The sequence below is a fragment of the Pseudophryne corroboree genome, chromosome 2, assembly GCF_028390025.1.
Source record: "Pseudophryne corroboree isolate aPseCor3 chromosome 2, aPseCor3.hap2, whole genome shotgun sequence".
Lineage (NCBI taxonomy): Eukaryota > Metazoa > Chordata > Amphibia > Anura > Myobatrachidae > Pseudophryne > Pseudophryne corroboree.
Genome location: NC_086445.1, coordinates 986144293 through 986167513, shown reverse-complemented (window position 1 = coordinate 986167513; position 23221 = coordinate 986144293). Strand labels below are relative to the sequence as shown.

The window sequence follows — 23221 nt, the reverse complement described above, 5'->3', positions numbered from 1 at the left end:
ACTTGGTATCTATTTTTTAGTGCAATACCTGGACCATAGTGGAAATAACCTTGGAAGGGAGACCTTTTCTGGCTAGAATCTCCCTCTCAACTTCCAAGCAGTCAAACTTAACCGCGGTAAGTCTGGATAGATGAACGGTCCTTGTTAAAGAAGGTCCTTGAGAAGTGGCAGAGGCCAGGGGTCCTCCAGAGACATGGCCAGGAGGTCTGCGTACCAGGCCCGTTGAGGCCAATGCGGGGCAATTAGAATTCCCCGAACGTTTTCCCTTTTGAGTCTTTTTAGAACTCTGGGAATGAGAGGGATTGGAGGAAACAGGTACACAAACCAGTAAGTCCACGGTGCCGTCAGAGCGTCCACTGCTGCAGCCTGTGGATCCCTCGTTCTGGAACAGTAATGACAGTTTCTTGTTAAGACGAGACGCCATCAGGTCTGTCTGTGGACTGGAGGTCGTGCCTGCTGAGGAAGTCCGCTTCCCAATTGTCAACGCCTGGAATGAATATGGCTGAGATGGCCTTGGCGTTTGTCTCCACCCAGAGGAGTATCCGCGTCACCTCTCGCATTGCGGCCCTGCTTCTTGCTCCTCCCTGTCGGTTTATGTACGACACCGCCGTGGCATTGTCCAACTTCACCTGGATGGCTTGATTTCGGAGAAGATAGGAGGGCTTGCAGAAGAGCATTTTAAATCGCCCTGAGTTCCAGAACATTTATCGGGAGTGTAGATTTCCGACTCATCCACTTCCCCTGGAACTGAACACCCTGGGTCACAGCACCCCAACCTCAGAGGCTGGCATCAGTCAGAGTCAAGGATTGGGTACTGAAACTCCAACCCTCCACAAGGTGAACGACTTGTAGCCACAATAACAGGGAAATCTGTGCTTTTGGCGACAGGGTTATACTCTGCTGCATGTGCAGGTGAGAATCTGACCACTTGTCCAGAAGATCCAGCTGGAACGGACAAGCATGAAATCTGCCGTATTGGATTACCTCGTATGAGGTTACTATCTTGCCCAGTAGGCGGATGCAGAGATGAATCAAGATCTTGCGGGGTCTGAGCACCGAGCGGACCATAGCCTGGATAGTCGAGGTCTTGTCCATTGGAAGGAATCCCTTCTGAGACACTGTGTCTTTATGACCGTTTCAGGTAAGACTTCTTGAAATTTAGGATCCACCCATGGTCCGTAAGCAGGCAAGTAGTTGAGTCGATGCTGTGTAGCAGACATTCCCTGGACACCGCCTTTATCAGGAGATCGTCCAAATAGGGTACTATGCAGACTCCCTTACTGCGCAACTGCAGCATCTCCGCCATGACTTTCGTGAATACCCTTGGAGCTGTGGAGAGACCAAAGGGTAAGGCCTGAAACTAGAAGTGGTGGTCCAGTATAGCAAACTGGAGGTAAGCCTGATGAGGCCATATGGGAATATGTAGGTAAGCATCCTTGACATCCAGGGATACTAGGAACTCCCCCTCCTACAGACCGGAGACCCCCGCCTTCAGGGATTCCATCTTGAATTTGAATACTCTTAGATATGGGTTGAAGGATTTTAGGTTCAAGATGGTTCGTACCGAACCGTCCGGTTTCGGTACAACAAAAAGGCTGGAGTAAAAACCCCTGTTGTGCAACAGAGGAGGTACTGGAAAAACCACCCCCGTTGTAGCAATTTTTGAATGGCAAGGTAACCCTTGCTACCGGTTAAGCTGGTAAGCTGGACTTGAAGAATCTGAGAGTAGGTGGTGCTTGAAATTCCAACAGGTACCCCTAAGATATGAGGTCCCTCACCCAAGGGACCCAGCAGGACAGTGCCCACACATGGGCGAAGTTTTGAAGGCAAGCACCTACCTGAAAGTCACCCTGCTGCTGGGGCCAACCATCACGCAGTGGGTTCTTCTAGCAGCATTTGAGGCGCCTCTGCCTCTGAATCTGGCCACACGAAAAGACTAGAGAGGGCCCAGGGTAGGGACGTCTAGCAGGAGGTGCAGCAGACGGCAGATAGGTAGACTTACCACCCGTCGCCTGAGAAATACACTTGTTCAGTTCTTCCCCAAACAAGGTGTCTCCTGTAAAAGGAAGATTCTCCACACCTTTCTTGGAGTCAGCATCCGCTGACCAATGTCGTAACCATAGAGCCCTGCAAGTCGAGACTGCCATAGCTGAGGTAAGGCCATTGATTAGACATAATTCTTTTACAGCCTCACTCATAAAATTTGCAGCATGCTGAATATGATGTAGCAGTGTAATGATCTCCTCCTGAGGTATGGAGTCAAACCCATTTATTATATTATCCAACCATTTTACCATGGCCCTCGAAATCCAGCAACAAGTTATAGTGGGCCTTTGAGCTACGCCCTCCGAAGTAAAGATTGATTTGAGTGTAGTCTCAATCTTGCATTCAGCTGGGTCTTTGAGAGAGAGAGACCCAAGTACAGGCAGTACAATATTACGTGACAGTCTGGACATTGAAGTATCCGCTGACTGGGGATTTTCCCAAACTTTCCTATCCTCAGGAGGGAAAGGAAAAGAATTTAATAACCATTGAAGCGTTATGAATTTCTTGTCAGAATTGACCCATGCCTCCCTGGCAAGGGAGTTTACAGGAAAGATGGCAGAGGATTTTGGTTTTACATTGAAAAACAATTCCTCTTCTGGTTCTGTCTGCTTATCCAGTATGTTGATGACCTCTCTTATAGCATAAATCAGGGCCTCTACACCCGGGGACAGAGAATTATCATCCTCCATATCAACCTCCCCTTCATCCAGTCAGACTGGAGTACTTGTGGGAGCGTGCATTTATTAGAGACCAACAGAGGGGGCTGAGGAGTTTGCCTGTGGTCAACAGCCTTAACAAAAATATTCTCTACAGATTGTTTAAGGGTCTGCCTTTCCTGTCTGGCAGCAGCAAACTCTATTAATATTACTAATCATGCTTTTGAATGATTCTAACCATTCAGGTTCCTGCAGACTACTACCCTGAGAGGGTATAGAACACTTGTTACGTAAGAGATACCCTTCTGGTGAAGGTGTAAATTTAGTGTTACATGAAGGACACAATCTTTTTCCCCAGACATTCTAATGCAGAAACAGTTATGTGAATAAACACAGGTAAGTAAGAAAGCACAGCAACCCCAGACAGCCAGAATGGAGTGACACAGAAAGGCTTGGGACCAACACACAATACCCAGACAAAGCAGCACTCCGCTGGGTATATTCAATATAAATCTATCTTTTACTGCAGAAGTGTCACCACCGCTGACACTCCCCCCTTTCTATAAAACCCCCTGGTACCAATACAATTTGTGGTTCAGCAAGGTCTGTGGAAGAGCAGCTCCAACATGCAGCCTTTTCAGCTAGCAGCAGCAGGAAAAGCTGCCTTCCAGCCTCTGGTACCGCTCTCTGGGAAGCTCTGCCCCTACAGTGGCGCACAGTCCCTCATGGCTTTATACCGGCTGTATGTGTAAAAAATAAGGAAGCTGTATAACCCCCTCTTGCGCAAGGAAGTTTAGAAACCCCCTTACTAAGCATCAGTTTTGGGGTCCGCGGCAGGCACAGCAGCTCACAGACCGTGACCGCCATGCCCTTAATGCCACCACATGTCACCGGGGACCCGACAACCGGGACCCCAGGGTGATCACTCACCGCACCTGCGTCTACTTCAGCATCTGTTAGGGGGTGGGGGCATGGTGCGCACAGTGTGTTATGTGAAACAGCGCCTTAGGAGCTTAATGTCCTCTCAGCAGGGATTACGAACCATTAACCCTAGGGAGGTTGGTTCGGTCCCCCCATAAGTCCCACGACGCAGGTAGACTGGTTGCCAACCAGTACTACCTGAAAATATCAAACTAAAAAAATGTTTTGAAGAAAACTCTCTGGAGCTCCAGAGGAATGCATCCGGCTCCTTAGTCAGATTTTTCTAAACTGAGTCTGCTAGGAGGGTAATAGAGGGGAGGAGCCAGCACACAATAATATTTTCTTAAAGTGCCAGGCTCCAATTGACCCGATCTATAACCCAGGGTACTAAATGTCATCCCGAGTATCCACTAGGACGTTAGTGAAATAACCCGGTATCGATCTGGAATATTGCCGCGTCGACACAAGTCAGTGTGCGATGTGAAAGGGCACTTGGAGAATTCCCGGGTCGCCTAACCCTGCAATTCAACCCGTGTTATAACGTTTATTCCAGAGTTGAATACCGGGTCAGTGGCAGTGTAATCGGGTTCCTGGGTCGATGCGACTCGGGACCCGTTTACTACATAGGGAGAGGCGGCACGGAGATGAGCTCATCTCCAGCGCCACCCCCGCTGACTGCTCCGCCCCCTCGCCGCTATAGCAACCGGCCCGGCATGTTGCCGGGTCGGGAAGCCAGCACCTAGACTCCAATGCAGGATCCCACCTGGGAAGGACATGTCCCCAATTCCCAGGCGGGATCCGGCATTGGAGATGTGAAAGGATATTATAGTACAGAAGCTAGGATTTGGGCAGGGCGCCAAACTGTGTGTGTGTGGGGGGGGGGGGGGGGAACAAGCGTGTGCGCGCGGGGCTTCACCTGAAAGGGGGCGTGGCCACACAAAATAGGGGGCGTGGTCATTTTACATAATAAAAGTGGGCGGTTCAGCCCACAGACTATAAAACGGGGGCGTGGGCGGCCGGCGGCGTCACTGTTGGGGGCGTGCCCAGCACCTATGGAGGTGCTGGGCTTCCCCCAAGCGCTCTCTCACAGCGTGAATGGATGCCGCGCGCATGCGCACAGCATTTTTACACGCTGGGAGGGCAGGAAGCTGTTCTAGCAGGGCGCCGCAGAAAGGGCAGGGCGAATTTTGCCCTTAAAAATAAAAATCGGGCAGGGCGCGGCACCCTGCTAAAACAGCCTAGCGTGAACACTATTAATACATGAGACCGTTTTCAAAACTGAAGGCAGATGGTATCTGAGAACCTGCTGTTTATATTCTGCAGGAATTAAACAAAAACTCACTTTTTTGATGAACTTTTCCACAATCTGGACCACATGTTTGTAGAGCTATTGGCAGAAGAAAGGACAAAAATGGTGTAAGTTTCTACAAAAACAGTATCCCAAATTGAAGATTAACATTCAATAATTCACAACTCCACATTATAACTGATATCTAAAACAGCACATATCCAAAAGATAAAATGGTCGATATTTATAGTATAGCTATACATTTCCTTTAAGATGCACATTTTATTAATAAGTTGGGGGGAGAGAAAAAAAAAAATTCCTAAACAGCAAAGTAAACCACTACCTGCACAAAGTGACCCTCGAAGAAAAATAAGAATTTACTTACCGATAATTCTATTTCTCGGAGTCCGTAGTGGATGCTGGGGTTCCTGAAAGGACCATGGGGAATAGCGGCTCCGCAGGAGACAGGGCACAAAAAGTAAAGCTTTTCCAGATCAGGTGGTGTGCACTGGCTCCTCCCCCTATGACCCTCCTCCAGACTCCAGTTAGGTACTGTGCCCGGACGAGCGTACACAATAAGGGAGGATTTTGAATCCCGGGTAAGACTCATACCAGCCACACCAATCACACCGTACAACTTGTGATCTAAACTCAGTTAACAGTATGATAACAGAGGAGCCTCTGAAAGATGGCTCCCTAAACAATAACCCGAATTAGTTAACAATAACTATGTACAAGTATTGCAGATAATCCGCACTTGGGATGGGCGCCCAGCATCCACTACGGACTCCGAGAAATAGAATTATCGGTAAGTAAATTCTTATTTTCTCTATCGTCCTAGTGGATGCTGGGGTTCCTGAAAGGACCATGGGGATTATACCAAAGCTCCCAAACGGGCGGGAGAGTGCGGATGACTCTGCAGCACCGAATGAGAGAACTCCAGGTCCTCTTTTGCCAGGGTATCAAATTTGTAGAATTTTACAAACGTGTTCTCCCCTGACCACGTAGCTGCTCGGCAGAGTTGTAATGCCGAGACCCCTCGGGCAGCCGCCCAAGATGAGCCCACCTTCCTTGTGGAATGGGCCTTAACAGATTTAGGCTGTGGCAGGCCTGCCACAGAATGTGCAAGTTGAATTGTGTTACAAATCCAACGAGCAATCGACTGCTTAGAAGCAGGCGCACCCAACTTGTTGGGTGCATACAGTATAAACAGCGAGTCAGATTTTCTGACTCCAGCCGTCCTTGAAATGTATATTTTTAAAGCTCTGACAACGTCCAACAACTTGGAGTCCTCCAAGTCGCTTGTAGCCGCAGGCACTACAATAGGCTGGTTCAGGTGAAACGCTGATACCACCTTAGGGAGAAAATGCGGACGCGTCCGCAGCTCTGCCCTATCCGAATGGAAAATTAAATAAGGGCTTTTATAAGATAAAGCCGCCAGTTCAGATACTCTCCTGGCGGAAGCCAGGGCCAGTAACATAGTCACTTTCCATGTGAGATATTTCAAATCCACATTTTTTAGTGGTTCAAACCAATGGGATTTGAGGAAATCTAAAACTACATTTAGATCCCACGGTGCCACCGGAGGCACCACAGGAGGCTGTATATGCAGTACTCCTTTGACAAAAGTCTGGACCTCAGGGACTGAAGCCAATTCTTTTTGGAAGAATATTGACAGGGCCGAAATTTGAACCTTAATAGATCCCAATTTGAGACCCATAGACAATCCTGATTGCAGGAAATGTAGGAAACGACCCAGTTGAAATTCCTCCGTCGGAGCACTCCGATCCTCGCACCACGCAACATATTTCCGCCAAATGCGGTGATAATGCTTCGCGGTGACTTCCTTTCTTGCCTTAATCAAGGTAGGAATGACTTCTTCTGGAATGCCTTTTCCTTTTAGGATCTGGCGTTCAACCGCCATGCCGTCAAACGCAGCCGCGGTAAGTCTTGAAAGAGGCAGGGACCCTGTTGAAGCAGGTCCCTTCTCAGAGGTAGAGGCCACGGATCGTCCGTGACCATCTCTTGAAGTTCCGGGTACCAAGACCTTCTTGGCCAATCCGGAGCCACTAGTATCGTTCTTACTCCGCTTTGCCGTATGATTCTCAATACCTTTGGTATGAGAGGCAGAGGAGGAAACACATACACCGACTGGTACACCCAAGGTGTTACCAGCGCGTCCACAGCTATTGCCTGCGGATCTCTTGACCTGGCGCAATACCTGTCCAGTTTTTTGTTGAGGCGAGACGCCATCATGTCCACCATTGGTCTTTCCCAACGGTTTATTAGCATGTGGAAAACTTCTGGATGAAGTCCCCACTCTCCCGGGTGAAGATCGTGTCTGCTGAGGAAGTCTGCTTCCCAGTTGTCCACGCCCGGGATGAACACTGCTGACAGTGCTATCACGTGATTCTCCGCCCAGCGAAGGATCCTGGCAGCTTCTGCCATTGCACTCCTGCTTCTTGTGCCGCCCTGTCTGTTTACATGGGCGACTGCCGTGATGTTGTCCGACTGGATCAACACCGGTCTTCCTTGAAGCAGAGGTTCCGCCTGGCTTAGAGCATTGTAGATTGCTCTTGGTTCCAGAATGTTTATGTGAAGAGACTTTTCCAGGCTCGACCACACTCCCTGGAAGTTTCTTCCTTGTGTGACTGCTCCCCAGCCTCTCAGGCTGGCGTCCGTGGTCACCAGGATCCAATCCTGTATGCCGAATCTGCGGCCCTCCAATAGATGAGCCCTCTGCAACCACCACAGAAGAGATACCCTTGTCCTTGGAGACAGGGTTATCCGCAGGTGCATCTGAAGATGCGACCCTGACCATTTGTCCAACAGATCCCTTTGGAAAATTCTTGCATGGAATCTGCCGAATGGAATTGCTTCGTAAGAAGCCACCATTTTTCCCAGGACTCTTGTGCATTGATGTACAGACACCTTTCCTGGTTTTAGGAGGTTCCTGACCAGGTCGGATAACTCCTTGGCTTTTTCCTCGGGAAGAAAAACCTTTTTCTGAACCGTGTCCAGAATCATCCCTAGGAACAGCAGACGAGTTGTCGGCATTAATTGGGATTTTGGAATATTCAGAATCCATCCGTGCTGCTTTAGCACCTCTTGAGATAGTGCTAATCCCATCTCTAGCTGTTCTCTGGACCTTGCCCTTATTAGGAGATCGTCCAAGTATGGGATAATTAATACGCCTTTTCTTCGAAGAAGAATCATCATCTCGGCCATTACCTTTGTAAAGACCCGAGGTGCCGTGGACAAACCAAACGGCAGCGTCTGAAACTGATAGTGACAGTTTTGTACAACGAACCTGAGGTACCCCTGGTGTGAGGGGTAAATTTCTAACAGGTTCGCTATCACTGCTCTGAGTGACTCCATCCTGAACTTGAACTTCTTTATGTACAGGTTCAAGGACTTCAGATTTAGAATAGGCCTTACCGAGCCATCCGGCTTCGGTACCACAAATAGAGTGGAATAATACCCCTTCCCTTGTTGTAGAATTGGTACCTTGACTATCACCTGCTGAGAGTACAGCTTGTGAATGGCTTCCAAAACCGTCTCCCTTTCGGAGGGGGACGTTGGTAAAGCAGACTTCAGGAAACGGCGAGGTGGATCTGTCTCTAATTCCAACCTGTACCCCTGAGATATTATCTGCAGGATCCAGGGATCTACCTGCGAGTGAGCCCACTGCGCGCTGTAATTTTTGAGACGACCGCCCACCGTCCCCGAGTCCGCTTGAGAAGCCCCAGCGTCATGCTGAGGCTTTTGTAGAAGCCGGGGAGGGCTTCTGTTCCTGGGAAGGAGCTGCCTGTTGCTGTCTCTTCCCTCGACCTCTGCCTCGTGGCAGATATGAATAGCCCTTTGCTCTCTTATTTTTAAAGGAACGAAAGGGCTGCGGTTGAAAAGTCGGTGCCTTTTTCTGTTGGGGAGTGACTTGAGGTAGAAAGGTGGATTTCCCGGCTGTAGCCGTGGCCACCAAATCTGATAGACCGACTCCAAATAACTCCTCCCCTTTATACGGCAAAACTTCCATATGCCGTTTTGAATCCGCATCGCCTGTCCACTGTCGCGTCCATAAAGCTCTTCTGGCCGAAATGGACATAGCACTTACCCGTGATGCCAGTGTGCAGATATCCCTCTGTGCATCACGCATATAAAGAAATGCATCCTTTATTTGTTCTAACGACAGTAAAATATTGTCCCTGTCCAGGGTATCAATATTTTCAATCAGGGACTCTGACCAAACTACCCCAGCACTGCACATCCAGGCAGTCGCTATAGCTGGTCGTAGTATAACACCTGCATGTGTGTATATACTTTTTTGGATATTTTCCATCCTCCTATCTGATGGATCTTTAAGTGCGGCCGTCTCAGGAGAGGGTAACGCCACTTGTTTAGATAAGCGTGTTAGCGCCTTGTCCACCCTAGGAGGTGTTTCCCAGCGCTCCCTAACCTCTGGCGGGAAAGGGTATAATGCCAATAATTTCTTTGAAATTATCAGCTTTTTATCAGGGGCAACCCACGCTTCATCACACACGTCATTTAATTCTTCTGATTCAGGAAAAACTATAGGTAGTTTTTTCACACCCCACATAATACCCTGTTTAGTGGTACCTGTAGTATCAGCTAAATGTAACGCCTCCTTCATTGCCAAAATCATATAACGTGTGGCCCTACTGGAAAATACGGTTGATTCGTCACCGTCACCACTGGAATCAGTGCCTGTGTCTGGGTCTGTGTCGACCGACTGAGGCAAAGGGCGTTTCACAGCCCCTGACGGTGTTTGAGGCGCCTGGACAGGCACTAATTGATTGTCCGGCCGCCTCATGTCGTCAAACGACTGCTTAAGCGAGTTGACGCTATCCCGTAATTCCACAAATAAAGGCATCCATTCTGGTGTCGACCCCCTAGGAGGTGACATCCCCATATTTGGCAATTGCTCCGCCTCCACACCAATATCGTCCTCATACATGTCGACACACACGTACCGACACACAGCAGACACAGGGAATGCTCTACACGAAGACAGGACCCACTAGCCTTTTGGGGAGACAGAGGGAGAGTCTGCCAGCACACACCAAAAAAGCGCTATATATGACAGGGATAGCCTTATAATAAGTGCTCCCTTATAGCTGCTTTATATATATCAAAATATTGCCATTAAATTTGCCCCCCCTCTCTGTTTTACCCTGTTTCTGTAGTGCAGTGCAGGGGAGAGACCTGGGAGCCGTCCTGACCAGCGGAGCTGTGAGAGGAAATGGCGCCGTGTGCTGAGGAGATAGGCCCCGACCCTTTTTCGGCGGCTCGTCTCCCGCTATTTTGTGAATCCAGGCAGGGGTTAAATATCTCCATATAGCCTCTGGGGGCTATATGTGAGGTATTTTTAGCCTTTTAATAGGTTTTCATTTGCCTCCCAGGGCGCCCCCCCCCAGCGCCCTGCACCCTCAGTGACTGCGTGTGAAGTGTGCTGAGAGGAAAATGGCGCACAGCTGCAGTGCTGTGCGCTACCTTTAGAAGACTGCAGGAGTCTTCAGCCGCCGATTCTGGACCTCTTCTTACTTCAGCATCTGCAAGGGGGCCAGCGGCGCGGCTCCGGTGACCATCCAGGCTGTACCTGTGATCGTCCCTCTGGAGCTGATGTCCAGTAGCCAAGAAGCCAATCCATCCTGCACGCAGGTGAGTTCACTTCTTCTCCCCTCTGTCCCTCGTTGCAGTGATCCTGTTGCCAGCAGGAATCACTGTAAAATAAAAAACCTAAGCTAAACTTTCTCTAAGCAGCTCTTTATGAGAGCCACCTAGAATTGCACCCTTCTCGGCCGGGCACAAAAATCTAACTGGAGTCTGGAGGAGGGTCATAGGGGGAGGAGCCAGTGCACACCACCTGATCTGGAAAAGCTTTACTTTTTGTGCCCTGTCTCCTGCGGAGCCGCTATTCCCCATGGTCCTTTCAGGAACCCCAGCATCCACTAGGACGATAGAGAAATAAGGATTTTTGTTTACTTACCGTAAAATCTCTCTGAGTCCATCTGGGGGACGCTGCGCCGTTACTTGTGGGGTTAGAGGTGTGTGTGGTAGTGGAGTTTGGCACAGAATCTATCAAAAAGCTGCCTCCTCCCCCCTCTAACCCCTCCATTCTCCTTCCTGCTCAGCCATCACTCAGTTAACGTTTAGCCAAGCCAAAGGAGATAGACCAGAACAAAAAACAACCAAATAAACCAGACAAAACTACGGGAGGGATCGCAGCGTCCCCCAGATGGACTCAGAGAAAGAGATTTTATGGTAAGTAAACAAAAATCCCTATTTCTCTGTCATCCATCTGGGGGACGCTGCGCCGTTACTTGTGGGATTTCCCAAAGCAAGCTAATGAGAGGAGGGAGACGTTGACGGCATAGCAGTCTGTAAAATACGACGCCCAACAGAGGCAGTCTCCAAACCAAAAGTATGAAAACGGTAAAACTTTGTGAAAGTATGGACTGACGACCAGGTCGCCGCCCTGCACAGCTGCTCAATAGATGCACCACCGCGAACAGCCCAAGAGGCTCCAACTGCTCTAGTCTAATGAGTCCTAATTGAGTCAGGAACCAAAACATTCGAAGACACGTAAGCCTGTCTGATGGCCGAAGTTACCCAACGGGCCACAGTGTTCTTGGAAGCCGGCCAACCTCGTTTGGGAGCATCAATCAATACCAACAAGGTATCCGTACAACGGAAAGACTCCGTGCGAGACAAATAAATACGTAAGGCCCGAACAACATCCAGGAGGGCCAAATGGGAGTTCTCCCCAGGAGAAGACGACGGAGTAAATGCTGGAAGGACAATGTCCTGATTTAAATGGAATGCTGAAACAAGCTTTGGAAGGAAAGAAGGCTTAGTCCGCAGAACCACCCGATTCTTATGAAACACTAACAAGGGTGGCCTGCAAGAAAGAGCCGCCAACTCAGACACTCGTCTAGCCGAGGCAATAGCCAAAAGAAAAACAACTTTCTGTGTTAGATAACGTAGTTCCACAGATTCCAAAGCCTCAAATGGAGATTTTTGAAGGGCCGTAAGGACCAAGTTTAAATCCCAGGGAGGAACCGGAGGAACAAAAGGTGGTTGAATTCGAAGTACTCCCTGAAGGAATGTTTGAACCTCTGGAATGATCACTAGTTTCTTTTGAAAAAGAACAGACAAGGCTGAAACCTGACCCTTCAGTGAAGAAAGCCTCAGGCTCTTATCGAGACCCTCCTAAAGGAAAGAGAGCAGGCGAGGAAGTCTAAACAAATGCGGAGTCAAGCCCCGCTTTTCGCACCAAGCAATGTAAATACGCCATACCCTATGGTAAATGCCAGAAGTCACCGGCTTCCTAGCCCGAATCATCGTCTGTACAACAGAACGAGAAAGACCTTTTGCTTTTAAAATGTTAGAGTCAAGAACCAAGCCGTCAAAGCCAGCCAACTTAAATCTGGGTGACAAGGCCCTTGAAGAAGCAGCTCTGGTCGCAGGGGGAGACGAAAGGCGTCTCCGACGACCATGTTGCGCAGAAGAGTATCACTGTCGGCGCGGCCAATCTGGAGCCACCAGAATTATTGCGAGACCTTCTCGCAGAATGCGTTGAAGTAGACGTGGAAGCAGTGGAATTGGCGGAAACACGTAACCCAGTTGAAACTGCCACGGAGCTGTTAGAGCATCGATCAGAAATGCTTGAGGATCCCGAGTCCGCGAGCCGTAGTGAGGAAGTTTCTTGTTGTGGCGAGACGCAATTAGGTCTACGTCGGGCATTCCCCAGCGGCCCACTAGAGAGAAACACTTCCTGGTGAAGTTCCCATTCTCCCGGATGAATCGTGTGATGACTCAAAAAATCTGCTTCCCAGTTCTCGACTCCTGGAAAGTGAATTGCGGATATTACGGGAACACAACGTTCCGCTCACGTGAGAATCTGAGCGACTTCTCTCATTGCGGACCAGCTGCGAGTTCCTCCCTGTTTGTTGATGTAAGCCACTGCCGTGGCATTGTCGGACTGCACACGAACTGGATGACCCTGTACCATCGTTTGAATCTGAAGGCGTGCATACCGGATCGCCCTCAATTCCAGAATGTTGATCTGTAATTTTGACTCCTGACTGTTCCAGCGCCCCTGGAAGTGATGAGTCTGGAACACTGCTCCCCAACCGCTGAGGCTTGCGTCCGTGGTGACCATCATCCAAGACCAAACCGTGAACGGCGCTCCTTTTCTCAAATTGTGACTGTGAAGCCACCAGTGAAGAGTCTTTACCGACAAGCGGATCAACTGCAATCGAGACGTGGATCCGTCTGAGCCCAACAGCTGAGAATCTGAGCCTGAAAGGGTCGGGCATGAAATCTGGCGTATGGGACTGCCTCGAAGGAGGACACCATCTTGCTTAACACCTGCATGCATCTGAGGACCGACACTACCGGTAAGTGTAACAGGGTCCGGATTCTGGACTGCAGATCCTGAATCTTGTCCGTAGGAAGAAACACCTTCTGGCTGTTGGTGTCGAATTAAAGTCCCAGAAAAAACATTTTCTGGGAAGGGAGTAAAGACGACTTTGGAAAGTTGATTATCCACCCGAATGACTGCAGAGTCTCTGTTAGACGCAGGTTCTGAGTGAGAATCTCCGCTGACGGGGCCTTGACCAACAGGTCGTCCAAGTATGGAGTGATGTTGACCCCTTGACAACGGAGAACCGCAACGACATGACCCATGACCTTTGTAAAAACCCGAGGTGCCGTAGAGAGACCAAAGGGAAGAGCCTGAAACTGAAAATGCCACGGACCGACTGCAAATCTCAGAAGAGATTGATGTCCTATCCAAATCGGGACATGTAAGTAGGCGTCTTTTATGTCTATTGAAGCCAAATATTCCCCTGGCTCCATGGCGGCGATAATTGAGCGAATGGATTCCATCTTGAATTTTTGGGTTGAGAGATACGGGTTGAGGGCTTTTAGATTCAGAATGGGTCGGAACGAACCATCCGGTTTGTCCACGAGAAAAAGACCCGAGTAAAAACCCCGACCCCTCTGAGGAGGGGGAACCGGAAGGATTACTCCATTTTGTAAGAGGGTTGCTGTTGACTGAAGAAGAGCTTGACGTCTGGAGGGATCATCTGGGAGAGGTGTGACGAATAGCCGGAATGGGACTGTCTCTTCGAGATCCAACATATATCCTCTGGATATGACCCCCCATTACCCACCGATCTGGTTTCGACAGGAGCCACACTTCCCTGAACTGAAGTAACCGAGCCCCAACCTTCAACGATCCCTCTGGAAGACCTGAAGCGTCATGCATCAGGCTTGTCGGCAGGCTTACTGGCCGGTCTGCGAGTAGCCTGAGATCCTCTACCTTTGAATGACCCTCTTCGTGGAAATCTGGAGAAAGCACGAAAGGATTGGAAACTACCTCTGCCCTGCGTACAAAAGGAGCGAAATCTTGTAGGTTTCGGTTTGTGAGGAGCAGATGGAAGAAAGGGGCTCTTTCCTCCAGTAGTATCTGAAATAATCTTCTTTAACTCCGACCCAAAAAGAAACTCCCCTTCAAAAGGAACTGCCGTCAAGGTCTGCTTTGAGTCCGAATCAGCATTCCAAACCCTAAGCCAAAGAGACAGTCTTGCTGATACTGTCAAGGCAGAAACACGGGACTGTAGCGCAACAGAATCTAACAAGGCCTCACCCACATAAGAGCCTCCGAAATCTGTTCTGCTAATTGAATGGCTTCCGACGGATCATCCGACTGCATTCCAGATACGACCTGTGCTAGCCATTCAACCACGGCCTTAAGGACCCAGGCACCCGCTAGAACTGGACGGAGAGAGACACCTGATAAAGAAAACATAGATTTTAGTAATGCTTCTATCTTCCTATCGGTAGGGTCTTTTAAAGTCACGGACTGTACCGAAGGAATAACCGTAGCTTTTGCCAAATGTGAAATAGGAGCGTCTACCTTTGGGGCTGTCTCCCAAAATTTTGTATCTTCCTCCGTAAAAGGATATAGAAATTTTAATTTCTTAGGAGCCTGGAAACGAGAATACGGTTTAAGCCAGGGTTTTTTTAAAATATCTGCAAAGTGAGAGTAAGAAGGGAAGGCAGTAACCTGTCTCTTCTGTCGTTTGAAAAGGCAGAGGAAGTCTCCGCCACTGCCGCATCCTGAATATTAAGAGTCTGACGAATGGCTTCTATTAGTAATCTAACACCTGAACTAGTAGATAGCTCCTCATCTTCCCAAGCCGAAACTTCGTCCCATTCAGGATCTACCTCCCCTTCCTCCAATGGAGATGTCAGAGAATCCAACTCCTCTCCCGGAAACGTTATAGTGGGTAACGGCTGTGGTCGCTTAGTAGCAGCGGAACTGCTGGCAGAATTTACAAACTTATTTAAAGAATGAGTTAAATCAGTAAGACTTTTGTGGGCCCATATTTTGGGCCCACAGAGGCTCCACCCGAGTCTGAGCAGATTCAGCCTCCGACCTAGACTGACGCAAATCTGAAATGGCATCCACCATGTTCTTGACTAATGGGGGCATAGACTGATCTGTGGAACTTCCCTGCTGATCCGCCACTGATGCACCAGAGCACGAAGTACAGAGGGTACCTGCGTCAGCACTACCCTTAGCCAGCTTTGAGCCACACTGTGAACAGGAAAAATAAACTACTAAGGCCGTTTTGCCCTTTGTAGCCTTGTCCGGTTTATTGGCCATTCCTTATTCTAATTATGTTTAATATTTAAAAGTAGTAAACATGTACTATTAATCCCTAGACAAGTGACCTAGCAGTTATCTTTAGTGTCCCCAAGAAGGCTGACTGCTATCCCCCACTAGGGCTAGCCCACCATATACTTGCAGTTAGATGTGTGACTAATGAAAAACTTCCCCTGGAAGATAGTGCTCAGTGTGTGCTTGAGTAGCACAGCGTCCTCCAGTCTGCAGCCAGAGAAGATGGCGCCCCGGAGCCTTCAGGAAGCTGCAGAACAGCGCGGGCAGAGCAGGGCGGGAAGCTCTCCCTGCACGTCTGACGTAACCGCCACGGCTATTCACTGTGTAATTGCCGAAACCAGAAGTTCGGGCTCCCGCGCGCCGCTACACACAGCGGCTGTCGCGGCAGCTTTGTGTTGGTCCCAGGGAGTGTATAACACTCTCCCGGACCTAGTATCTGCAAGTGCCCACAACCCAGTCACTCTCACTGCGGGGGGAGGGAGAAGGTGTCCGATTCGGAAAGGGGGGGGGGGGGGGGAGCATACATGAAAGGAGAACAATAACAGAGGGGACAGCCCAATACGGTCAGTGACAGATTGTGGCTGTCCTGTACCTTATTCCTGGCGCATCCTGAAGTGAATAAAGGCCCCAGTGACCAAAGTGTGGTGGCCTCCAGCAGCAGCTCAGAGTGGGATACTAAACCATTGAATAAAGGGAAAAAGGGAAATGGAAGATCTACTGCACTAGTGTATGTATCTTTAAATTAAATATAGGGAGAACCCCATATCTTATTCTGCCACTTTGAATCTGGTCACATATTATGGGGGTGCTGCCACACCATGTATGTTGCCAACATGTAAGATAGATTTGAAGGGAAGGGAAAGATTTGGAATGTGGGTGGCGCACTGTAATTGTGTAAATGGTCAAAGAAAATTTATATAAAATGTAACTTTTATTAGTGTTTGTTTAAAAACGCTGAGAACTGTGAAATATTAAAATAAATTCAGACAAGTGCAAGACACAGTGCAACATAAACATTAAAAAACACACTCTCTTGCTCCAATGTGTTGTGCAAAGTCAAATATATTAAATATTTATTATAGTAGGTTCTATGACCTTATACCAAATTCATACGGTGTTGCCAGAAAGTTATCCCAATTAATGGTTGGATATAGTTAGTGTGAAAAGCAATGTATTGTCCACATGTGTGATTTCCAATCCTAACATGCGTCAGATAAGTGTACTATTGTTCCCTAATTCCTGTCCATTGGATAGAAAGACAAGTTAGAAACATTTAAGTGTCACATGTATTGGTGCATGCATATCAGGAGAAGCCGTTCTGTATTCCAAACAGTATGGCACTCTCAGTCACTGCTGTCAGTGCCGTAGTACTGTTATGCGCATTAATAGACGTTCTCAGTCTCTGCTGTCAACGTGCTGATATTAATGTTGTGGATGACACTTATTCATCAAGTTCATTATTGTATACCAATTGCACTTAAATTGCTTATTTTTGGTATGTTAACTTTGACATAAGTAAAATCTGTGCGTTCTCAGACTCTGCTGTCAACGCAAGAAAAAATATTTTTTGTGTATAGGTGGTCTTCTGAATGCCACCCTCCTATATACGCATGCTGCTGGTTTATTGGCGTTCTCAGATTTTACTGTCAACGTCTATATAGAACTACCAGCTTATAAATCTCATCCAAGTGGTCAAATATACTTGTTAAATATTTATCAATTGACACTTATGTGTCAATTGATAAATATTTAACAAGTATATTTGACCACTTGGATGAGATTTATAAGCTGGTAGTTCTATATAGACGTTGACAGTAAAATCTGAGAACGCCAATAAACCAGCAGCATGCGTATATAGGAGGGTGGCATTCAGAAGACCACCTATACACAAAAAATATTTTTTCTTGCGTTGACAGCAGAGTCTGAGAACGCACAGATTTTACTTATGTCAAAGTTAACATACCAAAAATAAGCAATTTAAGTGCAATTGGTATACAATAATGAACTTGATGAATAAGTGTCATCCACAACATTAATATCAGCACGTTGACAGCAGAGACTGAGAACGTCTATTAATGCGCATAACAGTACTACGGCACTGACAGCAGTGACTGAGAGTGCCATACTGTTTGGAATACAGAACGGCTTCTCCTGATATGCATGCACCAATACATGTGACACTTAAATGTTTCTAACTTGTCTTTCTATCCAATGGACAGGAATTAGGGAACAATAGTACACTTATCTGACGCATGTTAGGATTGGAAATCACACATGTGGACAATACATTGCTTTTCACACTAACTATATCCAACCATTAATTGGGATAACTTTCTGGCAACACCGTATGAATTTGGTATAAGGTCATAGAACCTACTATAATAAATATTTAATATATTTGACTTTGCACAACACATTGGAGCAAGAGAGTGTGTTTTTTAATGTTTATGTTGCACTGTGTCTTGCACTTGTCTGAATTTATTTTAATATTTCACAGTTCTCAGCGTTTTTAAACAAACACTAATAAAAGTTACATTTTATATAAATTTTCTTTGACCATTTACACAATTACAGTGCGCCACCCACAGTCCAAATCTTTACCTTCCCTTCAAATCTGGGATACTAAACCCACTCCAGTAGTACCTGTCACCTGTAAACAGGGACTAGGTACTCTTGAGAATAAACTTAAAAAAAAAAAATCTAAGGAGAAAGAAAAACTGTCTGTACTCCACAGGCACAAAACTAAAACCGAGTGATAGCTGAGCAGGAAGGAGATGGGAGGGGTTAGAGGGGGGAGGAGGCAGCTTTTTGATAGATTCTGTGCCAAACTCCACTACCACACACACCTCTAACCCCACAAGTAACGGCGCAACGTCCCCCAGATGTCTGACAGAGAAATAGGGGTAAAAAACCCAGACCATTTATACACATACATACATATACACACTATATATCTGATATGTTAGGAAGCTGAAATTTAACATATGTTTTCTTCAGGTGGGAAATAGGAAAACTAGGTAATTAGAATTTTAATAAACCTCCCATAAGGGGATAAAAGGGGGTTGAAATACTTATGTCGTTACCGATGCATTGCGTGAACACTAACGCCCAAACAGATTTTGGATTGCACCTCCAGTGTGTACAATATAATAAACTACAAAAATGTCACTTTTCACCGTATCTGCTATGGGTGCTCCTCGGGTAACGCCAAGAATCATGGATTAATATTTACTTACATTAAGAAGTCTCAAATTTACACCTCTATAGATTTACCAATTTTTTTACACTACTTTATATTTACAACATTGAAAATCAGAAACTCCTGAGCGAAGAATGGGTAAAACAGCTGGTGTTATTATATGTGAGCACTTAATACTAATCAACCCGTTAAATTTAAGTGTCTTTTTAAATACTTTAAAGGGCAAGAGAAATAAAAATAAAATGTAAGGAGAATTTAATATTGTTAGACAACTTTAACATGCTCAATAGTTTCATAAAATGTATTAGATCTAAATAAGGCTAATTTTATCATTTTATCCAATTTCCAGTGAACTCAAATTTATTAACTCAATTGATGAGACAGAGATGGCATACAACGTGGAACTCCGTAAGGACAATGGGGAATAGCGGCTCCGCAGGAGTCTGGGCACAAAAGTAAAGCTTTAGGACCGCCTGGTGTGCAATGGCTCCTCCCCCTATGACCCTCCTCCAAGCCTCAGTTAGGATACTGTGCCCGGACGAGCGTACACAATAAGGAAGGATTTTGAATCCCGGGTAAGACTCATACCAGCCACACCAATCACACCGTACAACTTGTGATCTGAACCCAGTTAACAGCATGATAACAGAGGAGCCTCTGGAAAGATGGCTCACAACAACAATAACCCGATTTAGTTAACAATAACTATGTACAAGTATTGCAGACAATCCGCACTTGGGAAGGGCGCCCAGCATCCACTACGGACTACGAGAAATAGAATTATCGGTAAGTAAATTCTTATTTTCTCTGACGTCCTAGTGGATGCTGGGAACTCCGTAAGGACCATGGGGATTATACCAAAGCTCCCAAACGGGCGGGAGAGTGCGGATGACTCTGCAGCACCGAATGAGAGAACTCCAGGTCCTCCTCAGCCAGGGTATCAAACTTGTAGAATTTAGCAAACGTGTTTGCCCCTGACCAAGTAGCTGCTCGGCAAAGTTGTAAAGCCGAGACCCCTCGGGCAGCCGCCCAAGATGAGCCCACCTTCCTTGTGGAATGGGCTTTTACAGATTTTGGCTGTGGCAGGCCTGCCACAGAATGTGCGAGCTGAATTGTACTACAAATCCAACGAGCAAGTCTGCTTAGAAGCAGGAGCACCCAGCTTGTTGGGTGCATACAGGATAAACAGCGAGTCAGATTTTCTGACTCCAGCCGTCCTGGAAATATATATTTTCAGGGCCCTGACAACGTCCAGCAACTTGGAGTCCTCCAAGTCCCTAGTAGCCGCAGGCACCACAATAGGCTGGTTCAGGCGAAAACGCTGACACCACCTTAGGGAGAAACTGAGGACGAGTCCTCAATTCCGCCCTGTCCGAATGGAAAATCAGATAAGGGCTTTTACAGGATAAAGCCGCCAATTCTGACACGCGCCTGGCCGAAGCCAGGGCCAACAGCATGACCACTTTCCATGTGAGATATTTTAAATCCACAGATTTAAGTGGTTCAAACCAATGTGATTTGAGGAACCCCAAAACTACATTGAGATCCCAAGGTGCCACTGGAGGCACAAAAGGAGGCTGTATATGCAGCACCCCCTTGACAAACGTCTGAACTTCAGGAACTGAAGCCAGTTCTTTCTGGAAGTAAATCGACAGGGCCGAAATTTGAACCTTAATGGACCCCAATTTTAGGCCCATAGACACTCCTGTTTGCAGGAAATGCAGGAATCGCCCCAGTTGAAATTCCTCCGTTGGAGCCTTCCTGGCCTCGCACCACGCAACATATTTTCGCCAAATGCGGTGATAATGCTTTGCGGTCACCTCCTTCCTGGCCTTGATCAGGGTAGGGATGACTTCCTCCGGAATGCCTTTTTCCTTCAGGATCCGGCGTTCAACCGCCATGCCGTCAAACGCAGCCGCGGTAAGTCTTGGAACAGACAGGGTCCTTGCTGGAGCAGGTCCCTTCTTAGAGGCAGAGGCCACGGGTCCTCTGTGAGCATCTCTTGAAGTTCCGGGTACCAAGTCCTTCTTGGCCAATCCGGAGCCACGAGTATATTTCTTACTCCTCTCCGTCTTATAATTCTCAGTACCTTGGGTATGAGAGGCAGAGGAGGGAACACATACACTGACTGGTACACCCACGGTGTTACCAGAGCGTCCACAGCTATTGCCTGAGGGTCCCTTGACCTGGCGCAATACCTGTCCAATTTTTTGTTGAGGCGGGACGCCATCATGTCCACCTTTGGTTTTTCCCAACGGATTACAATCATGTGGAAAACTTCTGGGTGAAGTCCCCACTCTCCCGGGTGGAGGTCATGTCTGCTGAGGAAGTCTGCTTCCCAGTTGTCCACCCCCGGAATGAACACTGCTGACAGTGCTATCACATGATTTTCCGCCCAGCGAAGAATGCTTGCAGCTTCTGCCATTGCCCTCCTGCTTCTTGTGCCGCCCTGTCTGTTTACGTGGGCGACTGCCGTGATGTTGTCTGACTGGATCAGCACCGGCTGACCCTGAAGCAGAGGTCTTGCTAGGCTTAGAGCATTGTAAATGGCCCTTAGCTCCAGGATATTTATGTGAAGTGATGTCTCCAGGCTTGACCACAAGCCCTGGAAATTTCTTCCCTGTGTGACTGCTCCCCAGCCTCGCAGGCTGGCATCCGTGGTCACCAGGACCCAGTCCTGAAAGCCGAATCTGCGGCCCTCTAGAAGAGGAGCACTCTGCAACCACCACAGGAGAGACACCCTTGTCTTTGGTGACAGGGTTATCCGCTGATGCATGTGAAGATGCAATCCGGACCATTTGTCCAGCAGGTCCCACTGGAAAGTTCTTGCGTGGAATCTGCCGAATGGGATTGCTTCGTAGGAAGCCACCATTTTTCCCAGGACCCTTGTGCATTGATGCACTGACACTTGGCCTGGTTTTAGGAGGTTTCTGACTAGCTCGGATAACTCCCTGGCTTTCTCCTCCGGGAGAAACACCTTTTTCTGGACTGTGTCCAGGATCATCCCTAGGAATAGAAGACGTGTCGTCGGGATCAGCTGCGATTTTGGAATATTGAGAATCCAACCGTGCTGCCGCAACACTACTTGAGATAGTGCTACCCCGACTACCAACTGTTCCCTGGATCTTGCCCTTATCAGGAGATCGTCCAAGTAAGGGATAATTAAAACTCCCTTCCTTCGAAGGAGTATCATCATTTCGGCCATTACTTTGGTAAAGACCCGGGGTGCCGTGGACAATCCAAACGGCAGCATCTGAAACTGATAGTGACAGTTCTGTACCACAAACCTGAGGTACCCTTGGTGAGAAGGGTAACTTGGGACATGGAGGTAAGCATCCTTGATGTCCAGAGACACCATATAATCCCCTTCTTCCAGGTTCGCAATCACCGCTCTGAGTGACTCCATCTTGAATCTGAACCTCTGTATGTAAGTGTTCAAGGATTTCAGATTTAAAATAGGTCTCACCGAGCCGTCCGGCTTCGGTACCACAAACAGCGTGGAATAATACCCCTTTCCCTGTTGCAGGAGGGGTACCTTGATTATCACCTGCTGGGAATACAGCTTGTGAATGGCTTCCAATACCGCCTCCCTGTCGGAGGGAGACGTCGGTAAAGCCGACTTTAGGAAACGGCGAGGGGGAAACGTCTCGAATTCCAATTTGTACCCCTGAGATACCACCTGAAGGATCCAGGGGTCCACTTGTGAATGAGCCCACTGCGCGCTGAAATTCTTGAGACGGGCCCCCACCGTGCCTGAGCCCGCTTGTAAAGCCCCAGCGTCATGCTAAGGACTTGGCAGACGCGGGAGAGGGCTTCTGTTCCTGGGAACTGGCTGTTTGCTGCAGCCTTTTTCCTCTCCCTCTGCCACGGGGCAGAAATGAGGAGCCTTTTGCCCGCTTGCCCTTCTGGGGCCGAAAGGACTGCGCCTGATAATACGGCGTCTTCTTATGTTGAGAGGCTACCTGGGGTAAAAATGTGGATTTCCCAGCAGTTGCCGTGGCCACCAGGTCTGATATACCTACCCCAAATAACTCCTCCCCTTTATAAAGGCAATACTTCCATATGCCTTTTGGAATCCGCATCACCTGACCACTGCCGCGTCCATAACCCTCTTCTGGCAGAGATGGACAGCGCACTTACTCTTGATGCCAGTCGGCAAATATCCCTGCATCACGCATATATAAAAATGCATCTTTTAAATGCTCTATAGTCAGTAATATACTGTCCCTATCTAGGGTATCAATATTCTCAGTCAGGTAATCCGACCAAGCCACCCCAGCACTGCACATCCAGGCTGAGGCGATTGCTGGTCGCAGTATAACACCCGTGTGAGTGTATATACATTTTAGGATATTCTCCTGCTTTCTTATCAGCAGGTTCCTTAAGGGCGGCCGTATCAGGAG

General features: G+C 47.9%; 1 protein-coding gene across 2 annotated transcripts in view; it reads right to left on the bottom strand.

Annotated features, from left to right (window-relative positions):
- SCAF4 (SR-related CTD associated factor 4) overlaps positions 1–23221 on the bottom strand; it is a 273314-nt gene that overhangs the window by 146555 nt on the left and 103538 nt on the right. For both annotated transcript variants that reach the window (XM_063956403.1, XM_063956402.1), the window contains exon 3: positions 4966–5010. In XM_063956403.1, coding sequence (XP_063812473.1) covers positions 4966–5010 — 45 coding nt within the window. The remainder of the gene's footprint in view (positions 1–4965; positions 5011–23221) is intronic.